Below are 21,658 nucleotides of genomic sequence, written 5' to 3'. Positions count from 1 at the left end.
CTTTACTTCTGGGGGAAAAAAGGTTTAGGCTCCATTCACATCTAGGCATCCCGGATTGCGGGTGGAAATGCCACGTTTTTTCCGCCGATCCCGAATTGTCACAAATCGCGGGACGCGCTTGCCATCCTCATCACTTCCAATGCCACCCTGATCGCGGTGCAATTTTGCCACGATTGTCGCCCAACGAATCGCTGTAAAATCACACAAACCGAATCGCAGAATGCTTGTCGCCCAAAAGAAGTAGCTCATCCATGTCTTAATGGACCTTGCTTTGTGCACTGGTCCACCTTATTTGGTGGGTGTGGGATTATGGTGGTGGGTTGTTTTTCAGGTGTTGGGCTTGGCCCCTTAGTTCCAGTGAAGGAAACTTAAGGCATCAGCATACCAAGACATTTTGGACAATTTCATGCTCCCAACTTTGTGGGTTGGCCCCGTCCCAACATGACTGCGCACCAGTGCACAAAGTAAAGTCCATTAAGATTTGGATGAGCCAACTTGACTGGCCTGCACAGAGTCCTGACCTCAACCCAATAAAATACTTTTTGGATGAATTAGAGCGGCGACTGCAAGCCAGGCCTTCTCATCCAACATCAGTGCTTGACCTCACAAATGCGCTTCTGGAAGAATGGTCAAACATTCCCATAAAAACACTCCTAAACCTTGTGGACAGCCTTCCCAGAAGAGTTTAAGCTGTTATAGCTGCAAAGGGTGGGCCAACTCAATATTAAACCCTACGGACTAAGACTGGGATGTTATTAAAGTTCATGTTCCTTTAAAGGCAGGTGTCTCAATACTTTTGGTAATATAGTGTATGTAATTAGTTCTGCCTGCGACTGACGACTATAGGAGCTATGACTGGACAAATAAGAGCTGTCCTAGCATGTTTTGTTTAGTTTAGGGTAATTTAAAATGAGATTGAGGTTGATGTACTATTAGAGTAGAGTATGTTCACTTTGCTCAATTACTTTTCACTGAGCTTAGTGAATGAAGTAAAGTGAAAATTCACTCAGCAAAGAATAGCCTATCACATGCAAGGAACAAAGAAAAAGGATATTTGCTAGGAGAGATGACAAAACATCCACTATTTCCTCATAGAGCCATCAAATGTAGGCATTTGGAAGAAATGCGTTTCTTGGTCTCTGCTGTGATTTATGTGCAGCCTTGCTTACTCTTAAAAAAAAATATTGGAGTTGTGAATAATTAATTATCTCCAAAAAACTAAAAGTTAGGGTCTTAAAGGCTAAGCTCACCTTTGGAACATTTTGTATGTTACACCTGTATTTAGGATGTAACATGTTCCAATATCTGCCCCCTCACCCTTCCCTTGTGATAGCGGGCAGGGGTTCCTCTCCCCCGCAGCCTGCTGTCACATTCGAAATTGGTGTGGCTATGTGGGGCTTCTGCCCATATAGTTGCTTCATTCATTCACAGCAAACCACCAAGGCAGGCCGGTTTATAGTTCTGATTGGACTGCCACGGAAGTGCCCCCATACCCCACTGACACTTCTCCAGCTTTCAAACAGAAAGACCGTGCAGAGGTATGGGCAAGAAAGCTGGAGGAATTGTCTACAGGAGTCTGACATTGCATCTGCTATCCACTGAATCAGGGGCTGAAATGCTGTGCAGTCTCACATAGGAAAAATAATAAATGCACTTTTTTTTTTGCAATAATATCTTCATTTATTATTTTTTCCTCAAATGTGAACTTGGTCTTTAATGAAAATGATTGGGTGTAAAATCGCTAAAATTGTCAATATTTAGAATACCTAGGGATGTTTTGTGGGTCATTTGTAAGCCTCTGCTGCACAATTTAATTTATGGTGACATTTCCAACAACAGTACATCATATTTAAATGTAGTCTGAAAGGTGCACTATGAGTACTGGATCTACATTTACCCTAAGGATCCTTTCATACGGGCTTTCCACCCGGCGGATTCCGCTTTGCTCAGCAGGGGATCACTCCACTGATCCTCGCTGATCAGGCGGATAACAGGTCCGCCTCAGCTCACTTTGCTGAGACAGACTTGTCAGAGCCCCGCTCTCCCCTCTATGGGAGATCGGATGAAAATGAACCGGCTGTCCATTTTCATCTGATCCTCCAGATGGATGGAAAATAGGGTTACCATCTGTCTGGATTTCACGGATCGGATCGGATAGCAGCAGGTGTAAGCGGACATGTCACCGCTGACATCCACAGCCCCATAGGGGTACATGGAGCATCCAATCCGGTCCACCTGAAAAACTGGCAGGCGTATCTGATCGGAAATCCCGTGTGAAAGGGGCCTACAGATAAATAATCCCTGAAGCACAGGGCTCACAAACAAATGTTGTGGCAAACTGGTATAAGAGTAAGCAAATTCTGAGCAGCATTGTAATCATTACTTAAAATAGAAATTAGTGACATTTTTTTTTTTTTTTAACAGAAGAAATGTTTGATACAAAACAGCAGTGTACTTGTGAATAGAAGCAGCAGATATCACAAGAGAAAAGTACACATAATCCAATAGTGCAGTACATAAACGGGATTAGGTGGTCAGAGAAATTTAGTTAAGAGAAAAATAGACATAATATACTTCTGGGTATGTCGCCCTTAAAGGAGATGTACAGCCAAAGCTCATTTGGCTGTACATCAATGAATCACAGGAGTGCAGTCTGTTCTGCACTCCTGTGGCCTGTTTCTAGCAGAGAGCGGTCTGAAGTCCGCTCTCTGCTGACATCACAGATGTCAGTCCAGGCACCGCGTCATCACGACCACGGAGTCTGGATCCGCCAGGTGCCAGGACCGACACTCGGCTCAGCATATCAGCGAGCCGCTGAGAGTCTGAGCCGGCCGATCCCCACTTCTCCACAGCCAGAGGCTCCAACGAGTGAGGAGGGGGCAGAGAAGAGAGCTGCTGACTGACAGTCACCATCTCTCTGCTCGGGGAGCTGTCAGAAGCAAGCGAACAGCGGTGTTCGATTGCTCGGTTCTCAGTGTAGAGGCGCCGGGGGACAGATGCAGCATCGGACAACGCAAATATAAATATGCAATAACCCCATACTTCTCTTTTAACCACTTCTGGACCGGAAGTATTTGCCCCCTTAATGACCAGGCCATTTTTTTCGGCATTGCGTTACTTTAACGGAAAATTGCGTGGTCACACTGAAATAAAATTGATGTCCTTTTTTTCCCACAAATAGAGCTTTCTTTTGGTGGTAATTGATCACCTGTTCGGTTTTTATTTTTTGCGCTATAAACAAAAAAAGCAACAATTCCAAAAAAAAACTATATTTTTCACATTCTGCTATATAACATTAAAAAAAAAAAAAATTAAAATCAACATTTTTCATCCTTGTAGGCCAATTTGTATTCTGCTACATATTTTTGGTAAAAAAAAATCATATTTTGATTGGTTTGCGCAAATGTTATCGCAACTACAAACTAGGGGAAAGATTTATGTCAATTTTGTTTATTTTTTAAATTTTTACTAGTAATGGCGGCAATTTGCGATTTTTAGCCGGACTGCGTCATTGCGGCAAACAGATCGGACCATTAACTGACATTTTTTACACTTTTGGGGGTAGCAGTGACATTACTACAGTAATCAGTGCTAAAAATATGCACTGTTACTGTAATAATGACATTAATAAAGTGAAATAACACTTTCGCCAAACTAAAATATACAATTTAAAAATAATGACATTGACAGGGAAGGGGTTAACCTAGTGGTTGATCAAAGGGTTATTGTGAGTCTAGGGTATTGTTTACTAACTGTGGGGGGAGGGGCGTGTGAAATGACCATAGGGACCTGTGATCCAGGATCACAGGCGCGCTGTGATCATTTCAGAGAGAAGACAACAGCTGACCGTCATCCTCTCTCAGTGGGAAGCGATCGCGGGTGAGGGAAGAGGAGGATAGGAAAACACATGGTAAATACTTATGTTATGGAAATACATTGTAAGATGTCTGGCGGACCAAATTTTATAGAACTAACTTTTTAGGGTAGTTGCGGCCCAGATATGTTAGCTTATACATTGGTAAGTGACATTTTACTCCTACCAAGTTGGAAGGAAAGGCTGCAGTGCAAAGTAAATCTTCGAAGTCATACTTGAATGTGCTGTGAAATTCATCTTAACTGTTCTGTTTCTTTTTTTTTGTTTTTCTCTCAGACAAATGTTATTCTGCAGAGTGACACTTGGCAAATCATTTTTGCAATTCAGCACAATGAAAATGGCCCACGCTCCTCCAGGACATCACTCTGTTATCGGCAGGCCAAGTGTAAATGGGCTGGCATATGCAGAATATGTCATCTACAGAGGAGAACAGGTATCCAATATGTTGTTTGGTTCCGTTATTTATCATTTGCAATTCATTATGGCATATGAATCAACATTAATGTAGGCAGAAAATTACACATTTAACACGATTCATTAATACTGTGAGGCTTGCTCCTAATTTATATCTGTCAGGTATAGGTAATATGTTTCTACTTCCTGTCCTTGAATACATTTACTTTTTATTTTACTGAGCCTTTCACTCTGTGTGCTTGCAAGTGAAGTGCTGGATCAATCCAGTATTTCTAGTGTGTACCAGGCCACTCGTGTCCTACAAGGCAATACACCCTGTTCAAAATGTATATCATACAACGGGAGCATGACTCTTCTAATTGATTGGCCTTCTGTACAAAGTTAGAAAATGTTATTGTTGATTATATCATTCAGATGTTGTTTTCGCTGTGTACAAACATTTAAATTTAAAATGAAAATTCTTCTTCTTAAAAAGTTATAACATTCCATAACAAACCATTTTTATTATTTTTAACAATTACCTTTGATTTTAATCATCACCTATCCATCATTTTCTAAAGCTGTAAGGAGAAAATGCACGTGTATGTTACCTGTAACTGTAACAACTGTGGGGTATAGTACACACCCCAAAAATATAATTTCTTGCTCTTGTGGGGTTTTTTATTCATACTCCTTGAAATTTTCTGCATTTTGTCACGTTACAACCAAAAACGTAAATGTATTTTATTGGGATTTTATGTGATAGACCAAAACAAAGTGGCGCATTTGTGAAGTGAAAATGAAAAATGATAAATGGTTTTCAAAACCTTTTACAAATATCTGAAAAGTCTGGTGTGCTGAGTCAATACTTTGTAGAATCCCCTTTCCCTGCAATTACAGCTGCCAGTCTTTTTGGGGTTTTCTCTACCAGCTTTTCACATCTAGAGAGTGACATTTTTGCCCATTCTTCTTTGCAAAATGGCTCAAGATCTGTCAGATTGGATAGAGAGCGTTTGTGAACAGCAATTTTCAAGTTTTGAGTTTTGCCACAGATTCCTAATTGGATTTGATTTAGGTCTGGACTTTGACTGAGTCATTCTAACACATGAATATGCTTTGATCTAATCCATTCCATTGTAGCTCTGGCTGTATGCTTAGGATCGTTGTCCTGCTGGAAGGTGAACCTCCGCTCCAGTCTCAAGTCTTTTGTAGACTCTAACAGGTTTTCCTCTAAGATTGCCCTGTATTTTGCTCCATCCATCTTCACATCAACTCTGACCAGCTTCCCTGTCCCTGCTGAAGAAAAGCATTCCCACAACGTGATGCTGCCACCACCATGTTTCACGGTGGGGATGGTGTGTGCAGTGTTAGTTTTCCGCCACACAACACATTTTTCTTTTAGGCCAAAAAGTTCATTTTTGGTCTCCTCTGACCAGAGCACCTTATTCACATGTTTGCTGTGTCCCCCACATGGCTTCTCACAAACTGCAAAAGGGACTTCTTATGGCTTTCTTTCAGCAATGTCTTTCCTCTTGCCACTCTTCCATAAAGGCCAGATTTGTGGAGTACACGACTAATCATTGTCCTGTGGACAGATTCTGCCACCTGAGCTGTGGATCTCTGCAGCTCCTCCAGAGTTACCATGGGCCTCTTGGCTGCTGCTCTGAATATTACTCTCCTTGCCTGGCCTGTCAGTTTAGGTGGATGGCCATGTCTTGGAAGGTTTGCAGTTGTGTCATACTCTTTCCATTTTCAGAGGATGGATTGAACAGTGCTTCGTGAGATGTTCAAAGCTTGGGATTTTTTCATAACCTAAGCCTGCTTTAACCTTCTCCACAACTTTATCCCTGACCTGTCTGGTGTGTTCCTTGGCCTTCATGATGCTGTTTGTTCACTAAGGTTCACTAACAAACCTCTGAGGGCTTCACAGAACAACTGTACGTGTACTGAGATTAAATTACACACAGGTGGATGCTATTTACTAACTAGGTGACTTCTGAAGGCAATGGGGGGGGCTGAATACAAATGCACGCCACACGTTTCAGATATTTCTTTGTAAAAAAAATTTGAAAACCATTTATCATTATTTTTCATTTTCATTTTACAATTATGTGCCACTTTGTGTTGGTCTATCACATAAAATCCCAATAAAATACATTTATGTTTTTGGTTGTAATATGACAAAATGTGGAAGATTTCAAGTGCTATGAATACATTTTTTAGGGCACTGTATGTTTTAAAAAAGGAATAAGTGACAGAAATGCAGCTAATCGTCTCCACAGAGCAAAAGCAAGCAGTAAATATGATATACCCCTTATGAAAGTAATAAAGTAGAGATGATATGTAACCCTTCAGGAAGTACTAAGTACTCCATGTTTTAGTTTATCATTGGACCCTAAAGAAGAACTTTACCAGAATTGTTCAAAATAAAAAAATGCCACCTTTGTTGTGAAATGGCAAAAAATAAGTTTTAACTTTTAAATGCAGGCTTTTCCTGCAAGACCTATGTGTTTATCATTTCACAGCTCTTATTGCTGTGGCTATTTTGCAGTAAGGGTGGAGGAATCTCTCTCCCATTACTTCCTTGACTCACTATACTCTAATCTTTTTGTTTGATTTTCCTGCTAGAGTACTGGCTGTACGTGTGGGGTATAGGCAGCGTGCATGTGCAGCCAGTGGTCTGAGAGTTACCTTAAGACCTTTGGGATATATAATGTTCATATTCCAAAAGTCTGCAGAAATTGGGTAGTCCTGGACACGTCATTGTCACCTAGGAAAGAAAAGCAGGGGAACATTAAATCAGAAAAAGGTACCTAAAGGAAAGTTTTCTTAAAGAAGAAGTTAAAAAAAAAGGCTAACGAATGTACAAACTGAGGTAGAAGGTCTGCTTTAACACCAAGGAAAAAATGAAACAAATAAAGAAAAACTATTTAAGAAAAAGGAAAATGGTTTTTACTAATAGGAAACATAGAACCTTCTTACAGTAGATGTTCAATGAAAGTGATCTGAAGATGGTAATCTCTGTATTTAGCCTTTCAGTTGAATTGGTATTGGCACCAGTTTTCATAATAAAGTGTGATTGTGTTTACCATGACATATGAGCATTGGAACTGTTAAAAGTAGTCATTCTCAGGTAGTGGTTTCAGTGTGAGGGAAATTTGAATTGCATTGATGTGAAATCAGTTCTTTTTATGGTGTAGTAATACTTTTTTTTATTCTCTGTACAGGCATACCCGGAATATCTCATCACTTACCAGATAGTAAAACCAGATGCACCATTACAAGCTGCCACAACAGCAGAACAGAAGACTTAGTATTATGAGTGGACTCTATAAAACCTTTAGCTAGAAATGAATTGTTACCCGAATGACTGGGAACATTTTCCATAAAAGGAAAAACTAAAAACCTGGAAATAAATTATATATTTAAGTATTACATTGATGGTTTGTTCTGGGTAAGGATGTTCCTAGTTGCTACTGATCCTCAAAAGGAGATGTTTACAAGGGGCCACCTTTTCGTAAAGTTTCTCAGGCCCATTTTAAGTTGGTAATCTTGGCAAAAAAAGGAGGGAACAACAAGGATTGTCTAAGATTTCAGTAATACTACAAATATTACCACAATAGCATTTCCAAGGTGGTATGGACGTTACATGTATTGGTAACATTTACGTGAGCATTTTAATATACTTTCATCTTAAGTACCTTGAAAGTAGGATTCACTGTAATCCACTATTTATTTTTTTTATATTTGTGTATAAATGTAAACCTAGCTAAAATTTTAAAAAAAAAGCATTTTCTTTCTTTTGCACAAAGTTCATTAGCAATGCAATGTTTAATGACCAAGAAACAAATCAGATTGTTTGATGATCCCTTTTCTCTCTCTCTCTTTCTCTCTCTTTCTCTCTCTCTTTCTCTCTCTCTTTCTCTCTCGTTCTCTCTCGCTCTCTCTCTTTCTCTCTCGTTCTCTCTCTTTCTCTCTCTCTCTCTCTCTCTCTCGCTTCTTCTCCCTCATCCCCCTTTCTACCATCTTTCTCTCTCCCAACTCCCCTTTTTCTCAGTCTCTCTCTCGTTCTTTACCAATTCTCTCTTGCATCTAATATTTCACTCTCGCTCACACACACAAACATTTTCCCTGTTTCCTCCTTTCCTTCTGTTACCTGCACCTTTTGCGCTCACTTACACACATGCACCTCCTCTCTCTCCCCCTCCCTTCTTCCCTTTTCTTTCTCAATTTCATCTTTACTTTATCCTCCTATTTACTTTATTCTCCTCCTTTCTTACTTCTCCTTGCTAATTTCACTCTCTCCCACATACACCCACCTTTCATTTTCTCTGTTTCACTTTTTCTCTCTCTATCTACCCTCAAAAACAAAAATAAATAAATTAGAAATGAAGGAGGCGCGTTAACACTAAAACTCAATTCCAAAAAGTTTACAGTGGTTTATTCCACACAGAGAACCCTCTGGCAAGTAAATCGTTAATCTGGGGTTTTTTTTTTTTTTGTTTTTTTTTTTTGCTGAATTAAGGATCAGTTGTTATATACAGATACAAAGACATATTTAATAAGATGGACTATTAAAGTTTTGTGACCCACAGCAACCACTCAGCTTTTTCATCATCTCGAGAGTCAAATACCAACTAAAAATAAAATTAATGTCTGGTTGCTGTGAGTTACAGCACAGTTGACTGTTTTATGCTGTGTTATTAATAAAACAGTTTTGTCTGTTCTGTTTTAGTTGTGACTGTTTTTTTTCCCTTTGTCTCTGTTTGTTAGCAAAAGGGTTTAATGAAAGGCAGAGAGCTGTAACCTATACATGTATACCTATATAAGAATCCTGAAAAGCTCCCATTATTCTTCTGATCCCTGGAAAATATTGTTAAGCTAGCTACATTGAGCCACTCGGTCTGTCTTCATTAAGAAAGCTTGAAGAAAATCTGTTTTAAAGTGTATCTATGGTAAAAATATAAAATCATATATTAATTTCTACATTGTATTTCAGTTATTTATCGCCTATTTCTATTAGTTTGAATGATCTTGAAGTTTTTAAACTTACATTGTGAAGCTCCCTGACACATTCACCTTGAATTATGTGACACCTGTTGATAGGCATTGCTGTGTCACACATTTCACAGAGCCTTCCTTCTAAACTACAGAGATGATGGAGGAGTTTAAGAAGTCAGTTCAGTAATCACTGCTTGCATACAGAAAGGGAATATGTAGTCCTTAGAAATTGAAAGTAATCATCAGAGGAGAAACTGCAAAGCATGCTGGGAATCCAGGAAGTGGAAAGTGATGGCCAGCAGACAGGCAGCACTCACAGCATGAAAGGAGATTTTTCACGTAAGCCTATATTGAATTGTATTTTGCTATTACTACTCTGGTGTACTAAAATGATAGTTTATGCTGTGACTAGAGATTTCCTTTAAAGCCACGCTGTCAGTGAAAAAAAAAAAAAAAAAAATGTACCTTTAAAAGATGATAATTCATATTTATCTGTGCCAACACTTTGTAGAATCTTTGCTCCACTGCTGTGCAAAACTGCCCAAAGAATTATAATTTCTGAAATACTTCCTGGTTTGTCAGGAAGTACAGTAAGTCCCCAAATTAAGTTCCATTCAGGGAGCTCGTTCGTAAGTCCAACTTATTTGTGAGTCCATCAAAGATCAGCGCTTGCAGACCATGGCTGCGAGCCCTGATCAGTGTATTCTGGTGGGTGGACTTCCCCTGTCAGAACACAAAAGCACAGTGGAGGAGATCGCCATACCAATCGCCGCACCAACATTGTTTGTATTGGTATGGCGATTTGTCAGTCTTTTTTTTTTCGTTCAGCCTGGCAGGGGAAAGCACACACTTTGTTGAGAGCACAGGTGAAGAGAGTCTTATTCTCTGGGCAACTTTTTACAGTAGCGAAGAACCTCCAAACAGGTGCTGCTATGGAAAATTGTAAAGTGTGTTCTTACAGGAACATTTTTTAAAATTTTTGCAGAGACAGGGTCATTTTAAAGTGTTTTTTTTTCCCCCTTTTCCATTCTGAATTTAAAGTAGACTCTCCTGCTATAGACCCTTCAGAGTTTTAGCACAGAGTTCTTTCTGTCAAGGAAAGTCGGAACCCTTGTTATAAGCTTTGTTTGTGGATTATGCATGTTTATTCCTGGCAGAATGAAGGGACTGAATTATGATGTGTAAGGCTGGCTATACATTTTACAGTCTTATTTTTCAATTACCTTTAGATTTACCTTCAACTATGCCTGCCTGATTTCATAAAAATGGAAAGTGTTTAGGTTTGACCTCATATTACTCTATATGGTTTTGGTAAATCGAAAGGAAAATTGAATAAGAAAATTGTATAATATATGGCCAGCCTAACTCCAGTCAAAAGTCTTTCCCTCAGTTTGGAATAAGTGGGTAATGATTAGAATCATTGGCTTGTCCTCATTTAGAACTCTCCATGATGTGTGAGCATTACTTATCAATCCATTGATGCAGGGGTATCATAATATATGTGCATTTATAAAAATATAGATACTTCAGAAATTCAAAACAGCCAGGATACATTTAGCTATATCTATTGGATAGTAATTTTGCTATTTTGGTGTCATGTAAAAGTTTACATGGTATTTTATTTTCTGTATACAGTAATCCCCCGCTCCATCGCGGTTCAGTTTTTGCGGTCCCGGTAATTCGCGTTTTTTTTTGTAATGTTAGTTTACTATATAAATCATTAAAAATTAAATATTTGTGTGTTTTCCATAGCTCTTGCTATGTCTCTCAGTATCTTTTATGTGTTTAAATGAGTTTCTATTGTTTTAAAAGTGTGTTTAAAGACCTTAAAATGCTTCTACACGTACAGTGACAGTAAAATAAACATGCCTACAATGCATTTTAATAGGGTTTTTCTATTTCGCGGAATTTCACTTTTCGCGGCTGGATCCGGAACGTAACCCCCGCAATGGAGGGGGGTTTACTGTAATTCCATGCCACAGTAAAGTATACTGTGCTTAAAGATTCTAAAGAGGTTAGATCGATTCTTAAAAAAATAAAAATAAAGTTGTGTTTTAACTTGTATTATAAAGGAAAATGCATACAGTGTTTAATATGAGGGCTTTCTACATAATTTACAGTTCATCTTTACATGGCAGAAAAATGGCATTTTTTTCCCTAAAATTGAACTGTACTGTGCAATTCCTCCAGCCCTTCAATAAATGTTTTTATATGTTTTGTATATAAAATTGCACTGTGTCTTTATGGTGTCTTTTTCAAAAATCAAAACAATGCTATACATATTTATTTTAATCTGCAGTTTGGTCTCATTTTCACAATGTATTGGTTGCGTGGATTGCACTGGAAGTTTTTTGGCACATTCAGCTGTCGGTGAGCCAAGGTCGCCTTATCGTGCCCTGTAATAGGAATGCATGAATATTGTTGCAGTTAAAGAATAAGTTCACCTTTGGGAACATGTTACATGTTCCATCGGATTTTGTGGCAGCAGTACGGGGAGAAGTTCCCCATACTAGCGGCCACTGTTTGAAAAAGCCAGCACCATGTGTCTGAATGAACTGCAATGGGAATATGAACTATTCTGATCTACAAAACCGACATCCTTAGCGGCTGTCAGCGTGTAGTTCTCCATGAACTGCCACAGCATTTGGAGCACCGTGGTAGTTCATTTTCTTCCTGTCAGGGAGTATTACCCGTTCAGGATGTACAGGCAAGCAGAAACACTGACAGTGTGCAGAAGACCTGCATGGCATTGGCGATCTGCTGATCACTGGTGCAATGCTTCCCAGGCTCCTGCAACAAAATAAATAAATGCACATTTCTCTTACGTCCTCCGACAGTCGCCGCCTCTTCATATTCGTCACATATGGGTATTAGACTTTGCTCCGAAGGAGTAGCTAGGCAACAGAATATGTTAACAATAAAGCTTTAACATATCCCACCCTCAAGGGGTGGTCCCCTCAGTCAATACCCTCCTACTTCCTGCAACCATATCTCAGTTTTAATGTCTAGCTTGTCAGGAGTGGCTGGCTCTCTCTGTGCTGGGACTTTTTGTCCCAGACTCTTTCTTCTTTTTGATATTTTGTTTGAGTTTTCTCTCTACCTTTACTTAGCTGTTATTTTTGTCAGCATTAGTTAGTTCTTCGGACGAAGAGGATCATGCGGACTGGGTCTCGGGCTGATCCCCCTGGTCGCAGGTCGTGGGTCAGTGGCTTCCCAGTCTGCCATCGAGCGTTCAGCCAGGTAACGCTCCTGGCACGGTGAACGACCCATCCCTGTTCGGTGCAGGGATGATTGGTGAGGTGGCTACCTCACCGGACGCTGTGCGGTTTCTGAACCGCCATTGTGTGCGTCTTGAGTAGCGACTCTCCCTGCCTCATGTGCAGCGGCTTGTTCGCCTGTGCGGGTTCCCCACGCCATGTGAGGTAAGTGTATCTATGTGGGGACCTGTCTGTCTGGGGGGGTCTCAGTCTGGGACTGTGTAACCTGCCTTTAATCACACTGCTTGTCTCCCTATCTCTCGGCTGCATGCTGTGGGCTGCAAGGGGGGGGGGGAGCTGTATGACACTGAGTATGTCAGGCTGGGCAGTGTGAGGAGCTGTGTGCTGTGGGGCATGTTTTTAATGGCATGTTGGGGCATATACAGCGATCGCTGCGGCGATCTAACATGTATCCATATTATGGGATGATATTGTGTGTGATTTTATGCACTGTGGAGCGGCGATTTCGGCGCCAAACGGCGCCATTTTACCGGCGCCCGCTCCGGCCGCATGGTTTACATACACGGCGGCCATTTTCTTGTAGCCTCCATAGGCTTACATAGAGCGCCCTGGCAGCATCACTTCCTCTCTCCTGGAAGCACCGATCGAGGCAGCAGCAGCAGCGGAGTCTCCTCAGGTTTTATCCTTCTATTCCTGTGTTCCATTGCCTGTATTCAGTCTGTATATTCCCTGTGGGGGTCTCATTGTGCCTGAGTGTGGTGCGGTGGGCTGCGCTTGCCGCGCTTGCTGTAAGGGGGCAGTTTACCCTTGGTTGTCTGGCATACAGGGGCAATGGATTCTCAGGAGGGCAAATTTCCCACAGTCTTGGTGGAAAGCCAGGGGACCGCTGTTTCCCCCCCAGGGGGGGATTTGGCCACTATTGTGGCTGGCCTTGCTGCACAGGTGCAAATGCTGGTGGCTGCTCAATCTACTAAACGGCCCAGAGTTGCTCTGTCCTCTGATTCTGAGGGTGAAGGTGATGGGGCTGTTCTGGCGGGGACCCCCCTATCGGGGTCCCGCTCCTCTCTGGATCTAGTGGGGTCTGAGGTAGAGGCTGAAGTTGAGGGGGTTGATAATTCTCCCCCTGGCTCGCCTGAAGAGCTTGCAATCATGGATGAGTTGATTGCTTCCATTAAGCAGACGCTACGTTTGCAGGACGAGGTGTGTCCCCCAGCTGCCTTGGCGGCTTATGGGACGCAGAGAAAACGCAGGACGCCGCAGGTCTTTCCCTGCAATGCTGATTTTCAGCGCGCTGTTAAGGACCAATGGCGCGATTTGCGCAAGCCTTTTGCGGTACCAAGTAAATTTAAGCTGCGTTATCCTTTCTCGCCTGCCACTGATGAACGGTGGTGTGTGCCTCCGCCAGTGGATCATGCTATTGCGGTTTTGAACAAAGCCACTGCGATCCCGGCAGAGGGATCCCCTATTTTCCGTGATGCCACGGATAGGAGACTGGAGTCTCTTGCCCGTCATACTTATTCTGTTACGGGTTCTATGCTTAAGGCTCTGTTTGCTTCTCTCATGGCGGCCCAGGCGATCGCAAGTTGGACGCAGATGCTTAGGCGCGTCCTAGTGGCCGATTCGGCCTCAGCGGCGACCCTGGATATGGTGGATCAGATCCACCAGGGTGTCATGTATCTGTGTGATGCGGACCTGGACCTGATTCCGTTGGCCGCGCGTGTGCACAGCGTGGCGGTGTTGTCTCGCCGCCTGGTTTGGTTGAAATGTTGGTCGGTGGACCAATCTTCACGTAAAACCTTGGCCAATCTGCCTTATGATGGGTCTCGCCTTTTTGGGGAGTCCCTGGATGTGTTGATTAAGGGGATTACTGGGGGTAAGAGCACTCTCTTGCCCCATTTCCCCAAGGCTAAGGGGGCTTCTGGGAAGAAGCATGCTAATTTTCGGCCCCCTCAGGGGTCCTTTCGTGCCTTTCGGCCGCACTACAAGGGCAAACCGTTCAAGGGCCAGGGCTCTCAGAAGAAGCCCTGGTCTGGAAAACAGAAGTCCGGCCAATCCGGACCTGCGGCCCATAACAGTTCGGCCTGAAGGGGCGCCCTCACCCAGTTTTGGGGTGGGGGGACGCTTGCTCGGTTTTCTTCAGCCCTGGTTGGCCCGTGTGCGGGACAGATGGGTTCTGGAAATCGTTCGATCTGGTTACAAGATCGAGTTTCTCTCTCGGCCAGAGAGCAGATTTTTTCCCTCAAATCTACAACTGTCTCCAGAGCGCCTGCGGGATCTGCGCCTGGCGGTGCGGGACCTGAGGGCTCAGGGAGTGGTGGTTCCGGTGCCTCATCGGGACAGATTTCGGGGGTTTTATTCCAATCTGTTCACTGTGCCCAGAAAGGAGGGCAAGGTTCGTCCAATTCTGGACTTGAAAGCTCTGAACCGCTCTGTGCGGGTTCGCAAGTTCCGCATGGAATCCCTGCGCTCGGTGGTGGCTGCCCTGGTTCCGGGGGAATTCATGGCCTCCATCGATTTGAAGGATGCGTATCTTCACATCCCCATATTCGAGGGTCATCAGAGATACCTTCGATTTGCCATTGCGGAGGATCACTACCAGTTCGTGGCGTTGCCCTTTGGGCTCGCCTCGGCTCCGCGGGTCTTCACCAAGGTGCTTGCACCGGTTCTGGCATTATTGAGAGCCCAGGGCATTTCTGTCCTGGGGTATCTGGACGACATTCTGATTCGGTCTGCGACCAGTCAGGGTCTGGAGAAGGACCTGTCTGTCACGATGCAAACTCTGCAGGAGTTCGGTTGGACGATAAATGTTCCAAAGTCGACTCTGAGTCCGTCGGTTCGTCTTCCCTATCTGGGAATGATACTGGACTCGGTGCAGGCGAAGGTCTTCCTGCCGGAAGACAAACTCAGGACTCTTCAGGAGGAAGTCAGGTCCCTCAGGGACGTTCCGAACTCGTCTCTGCGGACGTGTATGAGATGTCTGGGATTGATGGTCTCGGCTTTCGAGGCGATTCCTTTCGCGCAGTTTCACACGCGGGGTCTCCAAGCGGAGATCTTGTCCAAGTGGGACGGGCGACCTCAATCTCTGGATCTTCAGATCTCGTTGAGTCATCGCACCAGGGAAAACCTCCTGTGGTGGCTCCAGTCCCCGTTGGTGTCCGGGGGCAAGTCGTTTCGTCCGATCTCGTGGACGATAATCACCACGGATGCCAGCCTGTCGGGCTGGGGTGGTGTTCTGGGCGTTCTGTCCGCCCAGGGGACCTGGTCGGAGGGGGAGTCTTCCCTCCCGATCAACATTCTGGAATTGCGTGCGATAAGGCTCTGTCTTCATCGCTGGACGGACCGGCTGCAGGGCTGCCCGGTTCGGGTGCAGACGGACAATGCCACGGCGGTGGCCTACATCAACCACCAAGGGGGCACCAGGAGTGCCCGAGCGGCTCGAGAAGTGGCCGACATTCTGTCTTGGGCCGAGACTCATGTCCCGGCGATAACGGCGGTTCACATTCCGGGAGTGGAGAACTGGCAGGCGGACTATCTGAGTCGCCAGACCCTGGATCAGGGGGAATGGTCTCTCCACCCGGCTGTCTTCCAGATGTTGTGCGCGAAGTGGGGTCTTCCAGATGTGGACCTGTTCGCGTCTCGCCTCAACTACAAGGTGAAGAGGTTCGTGGCAAGGACGCGCGACCCTCGGGCGGACGCGTCGGACGCGTTAGTGGCCCCGTGGCATCAGTACAGGCTGATGTACGCGTTTCCACCGATTCAGTTGCTGTCCCGGTTCCTTCGCAGGTTACACTCGGAACGCAGCACGGTGATTCTTGTGGCACCGGACTGGCCTCGCCGGTCCTGGTACGCAGACCTCGTGAATCTGGCGGTCGACGCCCCCTGGCGTCTGCCTCTTCGGGACGATCTACTGTCTCAAGGACCGATTTACCATCCTGCTTTACAGTCGCTGGCTTTGACGGCCTGGCTGTTGAGACCGAGGTCCTGAAGGAGAAGGGTCTCTCTCCAGAGGTTGTTCATACCTTGATCAACGCGAGGAAGTCTTCCTCGGGAAAGGTTTATTACCGTACTTGGAAGGCCTATTTTGCCTGGTGTGAGTCCAGGGGGTTTTCACCCCGCACGTACTCGGTTTCCCGTGTGCTGTCTTTCCTTCAGACGGGTGTCGATCAGCGTTTGGCGCTGGCTACGATAAAGGGTCAGGTGTCTGCGCTGGCCGTTCTGTTTCAACGTCCCGTAGCTTCCAACTCCTTGGTTGGCACTTTTATTCAGGGTGTGCGGCATCTGGTTCCTCCTAGGAGGGATCCCTTGCCCCCTTGGGACTTGAATCTAGTCCTGTCTGTGTTACAACGTGCTCCTTTTGAACAGATCAGGGAGATCTCGTTGTCTATGTTGTCCAAAAAGGTCGCCTTTTTGGTGGCGATCACTTCGGCTCGCAGAGTGTCGGAACTGGCGGCTTTGTCCTGCAAGTCTCCGTACCTGGTTGTTCATTTGGATAAGGTGGTCTTGCGACCTAATCCTTCTTTTCTGCCGAAACGAGTTTCGGAATTCCATCTTAACGAGGATATTGTTTTGCCTTCGTTGTGCACGAAGCCTAAACATCCTAAGGAGGTGAGATTGCATTCTCTGGATGTTGTTCGAGCGATTAGGGTTTACCTTAAATCGACTGAGTCTTTTCGAAAGACGGACTCCTTGTTTGTTCTTCCAGAGGGTCCTCGGAAGGGCATGGCGGCTTCCGCCTCTACCATTGCCAAATGGATCAGGCAGACCATTGAACAGGCTTATGCCTTGCAGGGGAAGGTTCCCCCTGTGCCTGTGAAGGCGCACTCTACTAGATCTCTGAGTACGTCTTGGGCCTGTCGTCATGGGGCTTCTGTAGCCCAGGTGTGTAAGGCGGCGACTTGGTCGACCGTGCACACTTTCACAAAATTCTACAAAGTAGATGTTCAGGCATCGGCGGATGCTTCCTTTGGCCGCAAGGTTCTTAGTGCGGCTGTTCCCTAGGGTCCCTTGTTGGGGACTCCTGGCTGTTGGGATAAGTTTTGTATCCCCTGGTTTTTTGTCTTTTCCTGGGTTGTTGCTCCTGTTGAGCACTTATTTTTGCTGTTGCCCAGCTAGTTTCCTTCCTTTGGTAAGGTTCCTTTCTTTGATGTGGAGACTGCGTTGCCTTTCGGCGCGGATGCGTTTCCCACCCCTCATGTTTGCACTGCTTTGGGACGTCCCCATATGTGACGAATATGAAGAGGCGGCGACTGTCGGAGGACGTAAGAGAAAACGGAATTTTTGTAAAATCTTACCTGTAAAATTCCTTTCTCTGAGTCCTCCGACAGTCGCCGCCCCCGCCCCTCTTTGGGGTTTGAATGTATACTCTACTGCTATTCCGCTAAAACTGAGATATGGTTGCAGGAAGTAGGAGGGTATTGACTGAGGGGACCACCCCTTGAGGGTGGGATATGTTAAAGCTTTATTGTTAACATATTCTGTTGCCTAGCTACTCCTTCGGAGCAAAGTCTAATACCCATATGTGACGAATATGAAGAGGCGGCGACTGTCGGAGGACTCAGAGAAAGGAATTTTACAGGTAAGATTTTACAAAAATTCCGTTTTTTTTACCTGCAAAAAATTTGCATTTATTATTATTATTTTTTTTTTTTTTTAAAAAAGCAAACTTATCTTTTAACCACTTAAGCCCCAGAGGATTTGGCTGCTCAAAGACCAGGCCCTATTTTGCGATTCGGCACTGCGTGACTATAACGGACAATTGCGCGGTCATGCGACGCTGTACCCTAATGAAATTGACGTCCTTTTTTCCCCACAAACAGAGCTTTCTTTTGGTGGTATTTGATCACCTGTGCAATTTTTAATTTTTGCGCTATAAACAAAATAAAGAGTGACAATTATGAAAAAATAACAATATTTTTCACATTTTTTATATGAAATTTGAAATTCTCAAAAAAAATGTAAAAATCAAAATTTTTTAACATTTTAGACCGATTTGTTTTCTGCTACATAGTTTTGGTAAAAAAAAATCGCAATAAGCATATTTTAATTGGTTTTGGGCAAAAGTTATTGCATTTACTAACTAAGGGAAAGATTTATGTCATTTTTATTGTTTTTTTTTTTAGCTAGTAATGGCGGCGATCTGCGATTTTTTTTTTTTTTTTTTTTTAATGCGGGACTGCGACATTGTGGCGGATAGATTAGACCCCTGACTGACATTTTGACACTTTTGGGGGTACCAGTGACATTACTACAGTAATCAGTGCTATAAATATGCACTGTTACTGTAAAAATGACACTGGCAGGGAAGGGGTTAACTTTATTGGTGATCAAGGGGTTAAATGTGTCCCTAGGGGCGTGATTCTAACTGTCAAGGGGCGTGGCTTGTTAGATCATAACAGAGACATACGATCCTACATAGCAGGATCGCATAGCCTTTGTCATGATCTAAGGGAGAATGACAGATGGCTGTGTTTACATCAGCCGCCTGCCATTCTCCTTCTCCTGAGCGAGATCGCAAGTGGCCGGCGGACATCGGAGCCGCCAGTCACACGCGTGGGGATGTTAGTGAACGAGCAGGGGCAGGAGCGCGATGGCGGCGGCGCACGCTTGCCCCCTTCAGGCTCATGGGCGAGTGACGTACCGTTACGTCACTTTGCCCAGGAGGGGCTGACTGCCGCAGTATATAGTCGTGCGGCGGTCGGCAAGTGGTTAAAGGCTTGCATTTTACTGCATGGAGATGCATTTTAAGTTGGATTGTAATTGTTTCTAACTTAGTCCACCTTGATGCAATGCAGTTTAATATCTTTTTAATATATGCTGAACTTCTGTGCATTTAAGTGTGTTAAACAAGCCATTAAAAAAAAAGATATGCACAAAAACTCATATCATACAGTTCTGTTTGCTGGCAATATATTTTCACAATGGAAAATTCCTAATCTAAATGGTTGTATGAATACACAAAAAACAGATAAACAGATCTGGTATAATCACATCATGCATGTCAAAAACCCACATTAACTTTACCAGCATAGGTGTAAAAGGACCCGTATAACACCATTAAATGATGTGAACCAAACAATGGTCATGGAATGGAAGCTATAATGTATTTTTATTACACATTTTAGGTAATTGTTTTAGCATTTACCAGAAAGTAATTGTTGTCAAGACTTTAGCATTTATCTGGCTTTATTATGAAATGTTTAAATTTTGCTTCTTTTGCAAGTCTGTCAGAGGAGGAACCCAAGGGTTGTCATTGCTGACCTCGCCTGGAAAAGAAAGTACTAGTGATCTGTCTTTTATAGACCCTCTTGCTTTAAGGGGAATGTAAAATGGTTTTGTACATATTTTCTTTCTTTGTTTCATTTGGTCAGGACTTAAAAAACAATTTCCTAAACAGCGACTTGACTCTAGTTAATCCGGCATATATGCAGAGTTGCCCCACACCAGACATCAAACAATGAAAAGCCTACAGATCCAGACTGGTGTACAGGACATAGAAAATTAGAATATGCAGAAATCATGCTATTTTCGTCATACATGATGGAGATAGCTATTGTGAATTTAGTTAATGCCTAATGTATCAGTGTAAAATCAGAATACAAAGTTCTGCCTTTGTAGAACTGCAAGTGCTATTTCAAATTCTTACCTGCTTCCTCCACTTGCTGATAATTTAATAAGAATAAGATTTTTTTAAACCTTTTTTTTTTTTTTAACTACTTAAGCCCCGGAAGATTTTACCCCCATCCTGACCAGGGCCTATTTTGCGATTTGGCACTGCTTGAATTTAACGGACAATTGCGTGGTCGTGCGATGCTGTACCCAAATGAAATTGACGTCCTTTTTTTCCCACAAACAGAGCTTTCTTTTGGTGGTATTTGATCACCTGTGCGATTTTTTGATCATGCGCTATAAACAAAAAAAGAGCGACAATTTAGCAAAAATAAAATATTTTTCTCATTTTTTTTATATGAAATTCCCCCCCCAAAAATATAAAAATCAAAATTTTTTAACATTTTAGGCCAATTTGTTTTCTGCTACATCTGTTTGGTAAAATTGCAATAAGTGTATTTTGATTGGTTTGCGCAAAAGTTATTGCGTTTACTAAGGGAAAGATTTGTGTCATTTTTATTTATTTTTTTTAACGAGTAATGGCGGCAATCTGCGATTTTTTTTTTTTGCGGGACTGCGACATTTCGGCGTACAGATCGGACCCTTGACTGACATTTTTGACACTTTTAGGGGTACCAGTGACATTACTACAGTAATCAGTGCTAAAAATATGCACTGTTACTGCAAAAATAACACTGGCAGGGAAGGGGTTAACTTTATTGGAGAAGGAGGTGTTAAGTGTGTCCCTAGGGGCGTGCTTCTAACTGTATAGAGATGTGTCTGTTTGTGTAACAACAGAGAAATAGGATCCTGCATAGCAGGACCGTATGATCTCTGTTATTACACAGGGGAGAATGACAGGCGGCTTTGTTTACATTAGCCGCCTGCCTTTCTCCCTCTCCACCCGACGATCGCAAAAGACCCCGCCGGTCACACGCGCGGGGGGTGTTCCGCGAACGAGCGGGGGCGGGAGCGCGCCTCTGGCGGCGCGCGCTCCCCCCCTAGAGCCTCACAGGCTAGCGACATAGTACTACGCCGCTTTGCCTGTGAGGGGCTGACTGCCACAGTAAATATACTGACAGCAGTCGGCAAGTGATTAACATCGCTTTTTTAAATCATAGATGTCACCAATGAAACATCTTGCTCAGTACAATGGGGACAATGCTTGATCAATTCTTGGTCACTGGAAGTGCTTCAGTATGGCCCACAAATCTTGAATGTCGTTGTGCTTTTGATCCCAGCCTCTGCACGGTTTCCAGTTGATCTGCACCTTTCCTTTATCTTCCTTTCTGTGTTTCAGCTCTACCTAAGATCCTCCAGTCTTGATTTTTTATTTAATTTTTATTTTAATCTTTTTTTTTTTTTTTACAGATTTCACTCTGTGTAATTATTTGATACTTTGCTTCAGTTTCCTTATGCAGCAAAGCAAAAACATCAGAGGAGTCTGTTGCCTTCCCCAAGTGTAGCTTACCTCTGTCTTGGGTGATACAGGGTACACAGGAATCTGTGACAGTGGCCTTGCAGTGCTTGGGACCTGGGTTTATCTGTTATATATACAGGGGTTGGA

At 43.5% G+C, this 21,658-nt stretch overlaps 1 protein-coding gene across 2 annotated transcripts in view; it reads left to right on the top strand.

The window, feature by feature from the left end:
• TNKS (tankyrase) overlaps positions 1–8,042 on the top strand; it is a 330,445-nt gene extending 322,403 nt beyond the window's left edge. For both annotated transcript variants that reach the window (XM_082255809.1, XM_082255808.1), the window contains exons 26-27: positions 4,151–4,307; positions 7,495–8,042. In XM_082255809.1, coding sequence (XP_082111935.1) covers positions 4,151–4,307; positions 7,495–7,581 — 244 coding nt within the window. In that variant the 3' untranslated portion in view covers positions 7,582–8,042. The remainder of the gene's footprint in view (positions 1–4,150; positions 4,308–7,494) is intronic.
• Positions 8,043–21,658: the final 13,616 nt, after the last annotated feature.

This window comes from Pelophylax lessonae (assembly GCF_965119305.1).
Source record: "Pelophylax lessonae genome assembly, chromosome: 1".
NCBI lineage: Eukaryota > Metazoa > Chordata > Amphibia > Anura > Ranidae > Pelophylax > Pelophylax lessonae.
This window is presented reverse-complemented; position numbering and strand designations above follow the sequence as displayed.